The sequence below is a fragment of the Dendrobates tinctorius genome, unplaced genomic scaffold (genome assembly GCF_039654945.1).
Source record: "Dendrobates tinctorius isolate UK_male_01 unplaced genomic scaffold, ASM3965494v1 ptg000032l, whole genome shotgun sequence".
Lineage (NCBI taxonomy): Eukaryota > Metazoa > Chordata > Amphibia > Anura > Dendrobatidae > Dendrobates > Dendrobates tinctorius.
Window position 1 is genome coordinate 20785175 of NW_027361700.1, and position 13291 is coordinate 20798465.

Consider the following 13291-nt stretch of genomic DNA (forward strand, 5'->3'; position numbering starts at 1 on the left):
GCTTGTATAGTTTGCAGGAGGTGATGTCAGAATTGCTTCTCTGCCTGCCCTAGCACCTATTGTACTGTACAGACCTCAGAAAGAACAGATTAGTAAACTGCATGAATAACAAATCCCTAATGTAATGTTACTGTCAGCACATTTAATCGTAGATACAGAATTCTGTGTGATATTTTGGGGATCAGCTTGTATAGTTTGCAGGAGGTGATGTCAGAATTGCTACTCTGCCTGCCCTAGCACCTAGTGTACTGTACAGACCTCAGAAAGAACAGATTAGGAAACTGCATGAATAACAAATCCCTAATGTAATGTTACTGTCAGCACATTTAATCGTAGATACAGAATTCTGTGTGATATTTTGGGGATCAGCTTGTATAGTTTGCAGGAGGTGATGTCAGAACTGCTACTCTGCCTGCCCTAGCACCTATTGTACTGTACAGACCTCAGAAAGAACAGATTAGGAAACTGCATGAATAACAAATCCCTAATGTAATGTTACTGTCAGCACATTTAATCGTAGATACAGAATTCTGTGTGATATTTTGGGGATCAGCTTGTATAGTTTGCAGGAGGCGATGTCAGAACTGCTACTCTGCCTGCCCTAGCACCTAGTGTACTGTACAGACCTCAGAAAGAGCAGATTAGGAAACTGCATGAATAACAATGTAATGTAATGTTGCTGTCAGCAATCCTAGATACAGAATTCTGTGTGATATTTTGGGGATCAGTTTATATTGTTTGCAGGAGGTGATGTCAGAATTGCTACTCTGCCTGCCCTAGCACCTATTGTACTGTACAGACCTCAGAAAGAACAGATTAGTAAACTGCATGAATAACAAATCCCTAATGTAATGTTACTGTCAGCACATTTAATCGTAGATACAGAATTCTGTGTGATATTTTGGGGATCAGCTTGTATAGTTTGCAGGAGGCGATGTCAGAATTGCTTCTCTGCCTGCCCTAGCACCTATTGTACTGTACAGACCTCAGTAAGAACAAATTAGGAAACTGCATGAATAACAATGTAATGTAATGTTGCTGTCAGCAATCCTAGATACAGAATTCTGTGTGATATTTTGGGGATCAGTTTATATTGTTTGCAGGAGGCGATGTCAGAATTGCTTCTCTGCCTGCCCTAGCACCTATTGTACTGTACAGACCTCAGAAAGAACAGATTAGTAAACTGCATGAATAACAAATCCCTAATGTAATGTTACTGTCAGCACATTTAATCGTAGATACAGAATTCTGTGTGATATTTTGGGGATCAGCTTGTATAGTTTGCAGGAGGTGATGTCAGAACTGCTTCTCTGCCTGCCCTAGCACCTAGTGTACTGTACAGACCTCAGAAAGAACAGATTAGGAAACTGCATGAATAACAATGTAATGTAATGTTGCTGTCAGCAATCCTAGATACAGAACTCTGTGTGATATTTTGGGGATCAGCTTGTATAGTTTGCAGGAGGTGATGTCAGAACTGCTTCTCTGCCTGCCCTAGCACCTAGTGTACTGTACAGACCTCAGAAAGAGCAGATTAGGAAACTGCATGAATAACAATGTAATGTAATGTTGCTGTCAGCAATCCTAGATACAGAACTCTGTGTGATATTTTGGGGATCAGCTTGTATAGTTTGCAGGAGGCGATGTCAGAACTGCTACTCTGCCTGCCCTAGCACCTAGTGTACTGTACAGACCTCAGAAAGAGCAGAGAAACTGCATGAATAACAAATCCCTAATGTCATGTCAGCAATCCTAGATATAGAATTCCTTGTGCTTGTCCTCCATCTGTAGGGAAACTAGCTGTTTGCATCTCCACCACTGTTCAGTAGTAGTCATTGGGTAACTGCTCTTTGTGCAGTACTCTTATAAATGGAATGTGCAGTGCACATGTATGATCCCAGCTTCCATGCTGTCGGAGCTGCCTGCAGTGAGTGCAGCCTCCTGTGTGCTGGGCTCCAGTGCCACTCCTATGTAGGGCATGTGTAATGGCCCCCGCCTCTCCCCTCCCTGCTGCAGGAAGTCTTGTGGAGGAATGAAGTAGTAGAGCCGATCGTCAACTTGCTGGAAGTTTTACTGCTACAGAATCAAGGACGACAACCGAAGAAAAGTGCCAGGACTAAGGGAAGGCTGAGCAGTATGGTGCTGCCTGCAGGGCACTGAGGGATGGCCCTGCACCCCGGGCTCCTGGGGCTCTGCGCCCTGCTCCTGCAGGGGGGTCTCTGTAGAGAAGGTGAGCCATGTATCTAGGGTGTCCTGGCTCTGGGTTAGGCCGGGTGCTGCTTGTGGATCTGTCTGGATTTGCTGTGATTTGTTATTTTCGCTGATGAGATCTAAAAAGGCAGAAAGAGGATCTGTAATGTAAATATTGATAGAGGAAAGGAGGCTGTAGATCCGATGGTCTGCAGTCTGGAGGAGACAACCCCTTCCAAGGAAGTCCTGCAATGAAGTTTTTATTCTAGGTGTATTACAAGGAAGTGACTGATACATGTGGCTGGTGGGGTGGTCCTCCTACAGTCTGGGGTAAATGTGTCCATCGGGGGTGTTGGTTGTGATGATCTCAGTAAATACAACCCAAAAGTGGTGGCAGTTGTGAATTCGGAGAACTGGGAATACAGATGTTCTCCCTCCATGAGATGACCCAAGCTCCCGATATCTGTATTAGGCTAGGGGATATATAGATGACATTTGTTATTATTTTGCTGCACGCAACAATATAACATTGTTATTCTTATGGGAAATCATAAACGTAAGATGCCGCATGTTTTACGACGGCTTCGTGTCTCTGTGTCCAGAGTCGCGTTGTGGTTGCGCCACCAGTGGCCCTTGGAGGACGTCTGCTCAGCTGCTAAAATACAAAATAGTATTCGCTGCATGAGGCATTGAAATAAGTTATCCACTGTCTGTCGGCTGAAGATCCCTACATCTCATATGTGTGAGTTTTAAACAAATGTAAAAAGGGGCACAAAATTGTTTTTGTTGGGGGGGTGGATGTTATTAGGGGAATGCAGCAGAGCAGGATCTATGGCTCCATAATATCTCTGAAACCCAGAGACAATGTATAGTACTATATCTAAACACCCTCACTAAGGAATACACGGACTGCCTAGCCTTCAACCTTCCTCCAGCTGCACCTCTGGTTTTTGGGTAGACCACCCAAAATCGTTGTCTCTAGTGATGTCAGTCTAGTATGGTTCCTGGGGGAGACAGAACGCAGATATCTGTGTGCATGAAGGAGGTGAGAGGTTGGAATCCTAGATCTGTATTAAGTGAAGGCCAAGTGTGCTGGTGTCGGTGCATTAGGGTAACGTTGGGGTTTTCGGTGCGTTGTTCATATATTTCTGCTTTTTGCATCCCAAGTGATTGCCCTTTCTGATTTTACACCCTAAACGTGCTCACAAACTTCCTGTGCACACTGAAAGTAAATCATGGAGGACCCACCTCCACCCCAGCTCAGTTTACAGGCTGTGTGGACATAGCAGACATAAACACATCAGGCTCTCCCTGCTGCACGCACACTGTCACCCTGGAGTTCTAGCCCAAGCCTGTTACGTATGCACGTTCCATCATTAGGACATCAGTGTAAAGCTGCTCATACTCCTACAATAGGTATGGTGACCCACAGCTAGGACGGAGTACCCGATCCTAGCAGCTGGTGGACATCTGCCTTGGGAAACAGAATTGGATAGCATAAAATCCAAATTGACTGGTCCTTCTTTTTGATACATGGGTCTATACAAGTTTGATGGGATTTTAAGATCTCCCAAGTAGGGTCTATATACAGTACATTAGATATTCAATACATTCCACAAAGAACAATGAAATGTGGTTAGTTTCAATATATTAATTCCATGTACAATAAATGTCTACGCTGTGGCTCCATGAGATCTTGACATAATTTGGTCAATTTTCCTGTATTTATTTATATACTCCTATTAATTAATTAATTTATTTTACCCACTTATATAGCCCCATTAATTCCACAGCACTTTACAGACAACATTATCATCACTGTCCCCATTGGGGCTCACATTCTAATTCCCTATCAGTATGTCTTTGGAGTGTGGGAGGAAACCGGAGTACCCGGAGGAAACCCACGCAAACACGGGGAGAACATACAAACTCATTGCAGATATTGTCCTTGGTGGGATTTGGACCCAGGGCCCCAGCGCTGCAAGGCTGCAGTGCTAATCACTGAGACACTGTACCGCCCATCCACCAAATTCCTACTATGCTATTGTTATAAGTAACATATAACCGGTATAAGATTGATTAGCTTTTTTTATAAATTATATTAAGATCCCGGTTAAATGACCAATCACAGGTAACATAAATCCAATGTCCTCATCACATTGTAGAAAGAATTGCATTCTGTAAATCCAGCCAAGGTGTTTTTAGTGTGGGAGCAGAAAATAATGTCCAGCAGGGACAATCATATACTCTTAAGGCCCCATTCATAAATTCGATTCTCACGTACGTTTGCTTTCTGTTTTTTAACTAAACATGTTTTTTTTGTTGCTGAATTATGATTAACAAAAAAACTAACAAAGACGTGTCCGAGATTGCTCAGATTTCGGCATTACGCTTGCTCATTCAGGTTATTGAACATCGATGACTGATCTGTATGGAGAAATGTTGAGCATTACTTATCCCAGCATCTTTGCTGAATCAATAGATAGTAATCAATCACTGTTTCCTTGTTTTTGATGTAATTAATCATTCAGCTGATCTGCGTTTACTGTGCATAGGCAGAATTCTTGTTTGAAATCAATCAGGGTTCATGTAAAAGGCCTTTTGCACGGTGCTGATGCAAACTGTCCTGGTAATACAATCGTTCTGGCCCATGCAGTTTGCATATTGTCGGCAGCTCGTTCTCTGTTTTCGTGGGAAGATGCTCTTCTGACAAATGATCACTTTAAGCCCCCGTTAGACACGGCGAGATCGCTAGCGATATCGCTAAAGCGACAACGATGCGACATCGCTAGCGATCTCGCTAAGTGTGACACGCGGAAACGACCGGCTCCCTGCTGCGATGTCGCTGATCGTGCGCGAACGTTCAGGATCATTTTTTGATTGCTGGCGTCACGCTGACCAGCATGCATCGCTGTGTTTGACGCCCCTTATCAAAGACGAGCGGCCTCGTTGGCGACTCCGAACTCATATAGATAGTGCTGAAGGACGCCTATTCAAAGTCTGAATCGCTATTATAGACAGTGTGTGACGCGGTACCAGCGATCGCCGTGGTCGTTAGTGACATCGCTGATTGCTGATGCGTCATTATGAAGATCGGCCTGTATGACTGCTTACTAGCGATGCACAAACGATCTTAGCCAGATCGTATCGTTGTCGGAATCGTTGGTGTGTCGCTACGTGTAATGGTACCCTTATTCGTAGCCGTAGATTACTGAAAAGATGTTGGAATTATTTTTGTTCATTTGTCTGCTGATCGGTGCCATATGTGTACACGGACCGATGATTGGGAACAATCGCTCTAACAGATACTGGATTGTTTGCTGATCGGCCCACGTGAATGGGCCTTTATGTCTTCTAACAGATAAACAGAATAGTGGGGAAACCTCACTGTTTCTAGGTAATCACACACGCAGAGGGTAGCAACCTAAATCTATGTTCAAATGCAGAAAAGCCTAGCTATGACATTGTTCTTATGCCACACATTTTGGGCAAAGCTGCAGGAATGTTCAAAACTGAATCATCCCTTAAAGAAGCCCTCCTCCCATCAAAATGTTTTTCGTCTTAATATATTGCAATCATCATACTATATAGCATTGTGTACTTACAATTGCTCATTTTGACTTTCTCCCCAGCTAATTCTTATCTTTTCCATTAGATCTATGACATCACGTGATTAGAAACTGACTTGCTGAATCCTTCTAAGCTCCATGTAGAAACAGGAGGAGAATTTTCCTGTATGACTCATGAGTCATTACAAAATTCCCAGACGGGTGAGGAGTTGAAGAGGGGGATGACAAATGCAGGGCAAGAGACTTCCTTTTCCTACGTAGTAAAGAGAAGAATTAGCAGGGTAGAAGGACAAAATGAGCAATTGTGTGTACAAAGTGCTATATAATATAATGAGTGCAATATATTAAGTGGATAAAAACTGATGGGAGGAGGAGATTCTTTAAATTTTTCCATTTTGCCTTTTGCTCTTGCCATCCTGGGATGAGCTTCTGAATAAAGTCTGGACTCCAGCAACACTGGTGTATTGCAGCTGAAAACGAATTATATTGCTATTTCATCTCACCAACCATAACCTGTGATGATTCTGACATGACCCTTCTGCGGCTCTATGTGGACTCTTCAGAGCGGAGACATAAGTGAGAGGAAGACGCAGATTAGCAATGGGTTCATCCATATGTACTGGAAAGAGTTTTGATACTGTAAACCTCTCGTTATACACCCACAAAATGTAGACGTGACAGAGGCTACTAATCTCTGCAGCAGCTGCTCCTGTCTGCACTGACCGTGACTAAGACATCAGATGCAGTCACTACACTGTATGCATGATTCCCATGTACCTGACAGTCTGTAATTACAGGTACTGCCAGTGTATGGCCTGAAAATGTAATTTGTGCCTTTTATATAATTCTGCCCACTACCCAGTTCAACCCACAGCACCAATAGTAATATGTAAGTAAGCTTTAACATTAGATTTGGGAAGTTTATTATTACCGTATGTGTTTGGTGGGACATTACTTATCTAATTAGGTTTTACAGTTCAACTTTAATATATTATTATTGGAGTCCTACCTTTTGATGGCAATTGCACATTGTAACAATTTTCTTATTCTCATGATATTCCTCAACAGTGTGTCCAAAATACCCCCACAACGACGGCCATAATACCCTCATAACATCCACAATGTTTCTATGCCTATTACAGAGACCATGCCCCCGTGCCAGTCCTAATTCCGTAATATGAGGATGGCAAGGCCTCAAATGTCAGCTGTAATCTCCCCAAACAATGACAGCCGCAATACCCCAAATGTCAGCTCTATTGCCCTCAAATAATGACAGCCACAGTGCCCCAAATGTCATCTGTAATGCCCCCAAACAATGACAGCGACAGTGCCCAAAATGTCAGCTGTAATGCCCCCAAACAATGACAACGACAGTGCCCAAAATGTCAGCTGTAATGCCCCAAACAATGGCAGCCACAAGGCCCAAAATGTCAGCTGTAATGCCCCCAAACAATGGCAGCCACAATGCCCCAAATGTCAGCTGTAATGCCCCAAAACAATGGCAGCCACAAGGCCCCAAATGTCAGCTGTAATGCCCCCAAACAATGACAGCCACAATGCCCCAAATGTCAGCTGTAATGCCCCCAAACAATGGCAGCCACAATGCCCCAAATGTCAGCTGTAATGCCCCCAAACAATGGCAGCCACAATGCCCCAAATGTCATCTGTAATGCCCCCAAACAATGGCAGCCACAAGGCCCCAAAAGTCAGCTGTAATGCCCCCAAACAATGACAGCCACAATGCCCCAAATGTCAGCTGTAATGCCCCCAAACAATGGCAGCCACAATGCCCCAAATGTCAGCTGTAATGCCCCCAAACAATGGCAGCCACAATGCCCCAAATGTCAGCTGTAATGCCCCCCAAACAATGGCAGCCACAATGTCCCAAATGTCATCTGTAATGCCCCCAAACAATGACAGCCACAATGCCCCAAATGTCAGCTGTAATGCACCCAAACAATGACAGCCACAAGGCCCCAAATGTCATCTGTAATGCCCCCAAACACTGGCAGCCACAAGACCCAAAATGTCATCTGTAATGCACCCAAACAATGGCAGCCACAAGGCCCCAAATGTCAGCTGTAATGCCCCCAGACAATGACAGCCACAATGCCCCATATGTCATCTGTAATGCCCCCATACAATGACAGCCACAATGCCCCAAATGTCATCTGTAATGCATCCAAACAATGGCACCCACAAGGCCCCAAATGTCATCGGTAATGCACCCAAACAATGGCAGCCACAAGGCCCCAAATGTCATCTGTAATGCACCCAAACAATGACAGCCACAAGGCCAAAAATGTCAGGACTCAACACAGTAGTAGCCACAATCCCCTAGTGTCACCACTCAAAACAATGGCTGCAACAAAGCCCCAATGTCAGCTGTAGTCCCTCCTTAATAGTTAAAGCCACAATGCCCCAAGTGTCAGATATTTTGCCTCAAAATAATACGCCCCAATGGAACGTGTAATTACTCCAAGACAAGAAGAGCCATAATTCCCTCAGTTTTGTTTGAATTCCTCCATAGCTATGACAGTCACAGTGCATCCAGTACTAGCCACATTGCCTCAGTCATAGCCACCCTGCAATCTGCAACACAACCACTGTGCCCTCAGTGTTAGCCACACTGCCTGCAGCAGTCACACACAAGGCTCTCACAGTATTCGGAGGAGATGGATTGCTGAACAGTATGGATCTGCCCTACAGACAATTCCACCAGGCCGGATTACAGATTACAGAGATTTCTGCTCTTGTGAAAATCGTCATAATTAGATGGATCTGCAGCAATTGAATGCTTGATGCTGTGACTAGATAAAGCCAGTATTTCATAGTCTTCAGCAACGTAGGAGTGATTTTTCCTTCAGGTGACAAATGTATTACCATGTGCTACTTTCAATTTAAGAGAATCCAGAAAAACTACTTTAGGAAGAAAATTTTCTAGAACAATGGCTGTTTGCAAACCATGGCTGCCAAGCTCCCCACCCCCACCAGAACTAGAAACCGGAAAGCACCTTTAACAGGGTATTCAACTTTTAGAAAACGATTAGATACTAGATAAAAAAGACAGTAGTTCTCACCCTCCCCTGGTCTGTTGCCGGATCCCCATTGCTGCATCCATCTCTGTGTTTTGTCTACAGCGGTGATGGTCACGGCAGCAATGCTCGCCACTGCTGTAGCCAGTCACTTAGCTCAGCGACTCTGCCAATGTAGACGGTGAAAGCCTCCAAATTTGGCATTCGACTACCATGGTGATGTGTGCTATCTATGCATTGTCACCACTGTAGCCAACAAAGTCGGGAGTATCCTGCAGGAAGGTGACACTGAACCCGAGGAGGTTGAGAACTAACTGTATTTTTCAACTAGTATCTGATTGATTGAAGACTACTTTTCTCAAAATGGAAAACCCCTTAAATTAAAAGGATTGTCCACAGGACAGATAATAAATGCATGATTGCTGGGGTCCTCCACCCCTTCTCTGATATTTAGAACAAGAAGCCCAAAGTCTCCTGTGTAAATGGAACACATGCAGCCACCAGTTTTATAGTCTTTGGAGCCATGATTGACACTGTTCCCAGCCGTTGAACCCCCAGGAATAATACATTTATCACCCATCCTGTGTATATGTCTTATATGTTGCTTATGGAATTACCCAATTAAATTGAACCGGCCTGGTAAGATTGCCTCCCACCGCTTCATGATTGACAGTGGAGAGCAGAGATGACTTTGTGCACCATAACGACTGTTAATCAAGCGAGTTCAGCACCGGCGGGGAGAAGCAATGTGGACCCAATGACCGCGATTACAGTGATACTCATCAGCGCACTTGCAAGCCTAATTTACATATGAGTTCAAACTGGTTTTGGAGAAATGGAGCACCAAATGATGACAGAGTATTTGTCTTTGGAAATCTTTTGCCTTGCCCTTTCCTGCATTACCTCAGGTTTCCTACACAATCTGCCCATTTGTCGTACATATTTTAGGAATATTTCTAAATGTGTGCCCCAGGACTTAGAATAAACCATCAATTTTAGATTGAGCCCTGTGTTCATTATTAATTACATAGGTACAGCAGTTCTCTGGCACAGGCAAATGTACCTGGCACTGCACCTCTCAATTGTATGGGACGGGATGCATAATGGAGCAGGTTAGTGCTGCTGCACCCCTTATTGCTAATTAAAGGTGGCTGTAAAAGTCATAATCCCACTGGTATAAAGCTTCAATTTTTTAAGCAATACAGAATCCCTTTAACGGTCAGTATCATGACCATAAGGGTATGCTATTGTTATTACTTGTATAATGCCAGCAGACAGATGTCAGCTCTCCAGGTTGACATCAAGGTATCAGTCAGGAGTAATGCCCCCTTTTAGAGTAGCCCTTTAATATTCATTCCCTGCCTCTTTATCCCTGTGATTCACCCCTCCGTGCTTCTTTACAGTACCCTCCATGCCTTAATCCCTGCCGGGTGTCCACGATCCAGAACTAGCAGCGCTTTGGACGCAGTGTATGTTCGCTGCCAAAGCACTGCCATCTATTGAACACAGGTAAATCCGCATGTGATCACTCAACCATGCGGATTTACAACTTCAAATACATTTCTATTGGTGAAATTTCTCTTGTGAAGCGTCTCCGCAAAATAAATTGACATGCTGCAGTCTGGGAAGACGTGTCACATGTCCATCATTTCTTGAAATCCCATCCACTATGCTGTAACATCTGACCGCTGTGGGTTTGCCGCTGCATAAATATGCAGTGTCAAACCCGCAGCAACTCTGGATCATGGGTACGTACCCAAAAAAAGGTCACAAGAAAACTCAGGAATTGCTCATTTCCAAAAGGATTTGTCAGGACCTAGGGAATTTGCCATCTTTTCCAGGTCTCCCTATATTTTATACAAGCTTCCTGAATGTTCCAGGACAGTTGGCGAGTAGGCAACGTGACAACAAGCCGGGCTGGTACTGACAGGACGCGAATCTAGGCTCATACTAATAAAATCAAGTGAAGTCCTGCACCGAATTGGATTAAAAGATTTTTATTTAGAGCTCAATAAAGAAAAATACAGAACAAGCAGGCTTCATGTAATATCTGACGCGTTTCAGACAGAACCCATGTCCTGAATCAGAGGCTGATGCCAAGACCCACTAGGCTACAGAGACCTAATGGAGATTTTTAGAAAGTGGGATAGGCATTGATCCCACTCTGTCAGCTGTGCTGATGCCAAGTTAGGTACCAAGGGCCCTATAATAAAGATAAATATTGGGCCCCTTTCAGGAGACCACGGTACTGTGCAGGTTCTTAACGCCAACTGAAATGGGAGTAATACGAAACTAGATACCAGCCATCCCATCGCTGGCTCCATGACAGTCACATAGTCTGCTTTTCTGGTACATTTACCTTTACCTAAGACCTTTATCAATGTTTCATAGGTCAATGACGGTACGAAAGATCCATCTGAGGAGTAGAAATCCTAAAAAAAATGTAGCGTCTCCACCCTTTTTTTTTTACGTGAGTAGTCTTATTCCATGAAATCTTAGTTTTCTGAACCTCCAAGAAAGTGTTTTGAGACTTCTACATGCTTTGCAAGAAACTCCAGAGCTCCAGTAACTCTTTCGATAATGTAAACCTCTGCTCCTCTGCAAATTCCTACATGTTTCTCCATAAAATTAGGCATTTAGGGAGTAATCTAGTAACGCTGGTGTATACAGAGCTGTGTTCCTCACTGATTTACAATATGTTGATACTGTTTGTGACAGACGTTGTGGGTTGCATTGATTATGTTTGCTGTTATTTGTAGGTTGGTAGAATTTGAACACTATATGGTGTTAATTGGTTGTTCTGTCTGTGGCACTGCTACTTGGGGCTCTGTACAGGACAGTACCCTTGCTTTGTGTGGAGGTTGGTGGCACTGTTATTATTTCATAGGGTCTTCTGTATTGGAGTGTTTTGAAGATGTGAAGGAACTCAACTTGTCCTAAAAAGGGTTGTCTGACCATCTAAGATTGATAACCTATCATCTATATTAGATCAGTGGTGGTCCGGCAAGAGCAGCAGCTGCAATACTTTGAACGCGGCTCTCCTTTTTCAGCTGCATTCTTTGGTTACCATGTTTTCCGTATTTACACCCAGAGATAACGACAGCTGATCCAGGTGTTGGATCCGAAAAGATCTGATATTGATGACCTACCCTAAGCATAGACACAAATGAAGAACTTGACACTCCAAGGTAGATGCAAAAATTGGATTTTTTTTTTTCAGAAAAGCAATCCACTACATACATCGATAATGTTTTAGCCTTTATTCAGGCTGCATCTTCAGTATGTGTATGTCTATATCCTAACGCTGTAACCATTATTCTTTTAAGAATAGACTTCTGTATTGTACCGCGCAATCCATTTCTGATGAAGGCCTGATTAAAGGTCGAAACGTTATCTTTGTATACGGTGGATTTCTTTCCTAAAATAAACATTTCCAATTTTTGTTGAAGTGCGAAGTTCTTCATATGTCTTATTTGGAGTGGAATCTTACTTGAGCACTCACGCATCAGGTGTGCCATGCAGCTGTATGTCTACCCTAAGCATAGGTCATCAATATTAAATTACAACCCCTTTAAAACTAATGGATAAAGACACTTTAAAAATGAATAAAGAAAAACCTTTAAAGTTAAGACAGCATATTTACTACTACTGGAATCGATCCTTTGCTTAAGGTCTTCCAATTTGATGGTCTTCACTAGAACGGAAGTGATAACATGACGACCTTCAGTGACCTGACCACTTAGGCCCCTGACTGGCTGCAGGGTCGGGTGACTAGTGGTACATCAATGCTTTTGGTTCAGTGGAGACCGTCATATTTGCATTGGTGGAGCAGAAGTGGATTCCGGTTGTAAGCATGTCTTTTTTTTTTTTTCTGTCATAAGAATTATTTCCCTATATTAATTTAAAAAAAATCTGAAAATTAATTTAAAATCCGGCACAAAACAACAATGGTCTAAATTTAATATCAGATTAGTGAGGTCCAACTCCAAAGACACCCATAGATCAGGTGATTGATTGCTAAGAGTCAGACTATCACCAATCCGATATTGATTGCCTAAGGAGAACATGGTGAACCTGGTAAATGGATATTTCGGACTCCTATAAAAGTTGTAACCCCCCTAGTAATGTTATGACTATTATACTGCTTTTTGTTTAGCTGTAGTATACAAGGTTACTCATATTTCTGTGCTGTAGGTATCATCCTGGTAGACTTTGAGCGCAGATACCAGTTCCTGGAAATGTCTGGACAACGATTACCGTGTATCAGTAACTGTCAGATTTATTGCAGTTAAACAAGTCTCTGTAAATAAAGCTAAATTACCGAATTATGAAAAGTTGTTTGCTTTAAGTGGCTAGATGTCCAAAAGGGTTTTTCATCATTTTCCAACTGATGATAATGTCTGTAAAGCGCTGTGGAATTATTGGTGCTATACAGTATATAAGTGAGTAAAATAAATAAATAAATAAACTGGCAATACTTCCCTGGTTCCACATAGG

General features: G+C 43.0%; 1 protein-coding gene across 2 annotated transcripts in view; it reads left to right on the forward strand.

Annotated features, from left to right (window-relative positions):
• The first annotated feature begins 1948 nt into the window (after positions 1–1948).
• The window catches only part of ERBB2 (erb-b2 receptor tyrosine kinase 2), a 127038-nt gene continuing 115695 nt past the window's right edge, over positions 1949–13291 (forward strand). The window contains exon 1 of one of the 2 annotated variants that reach the window (XM_073572572.1): positions 1949–2230. In XM_073572572.1, coding sequence (XP_073428673.1) covers positions 2164–2230 — 67 coding nt within the window. In that variant the 5' untranslated portion in view covers positions 1949–2163. The remainder of the gene's footprint in view (positions 2231–13291) is intronic. The other variant, XM_073572575.1, reaches the window with a different exon arrangement.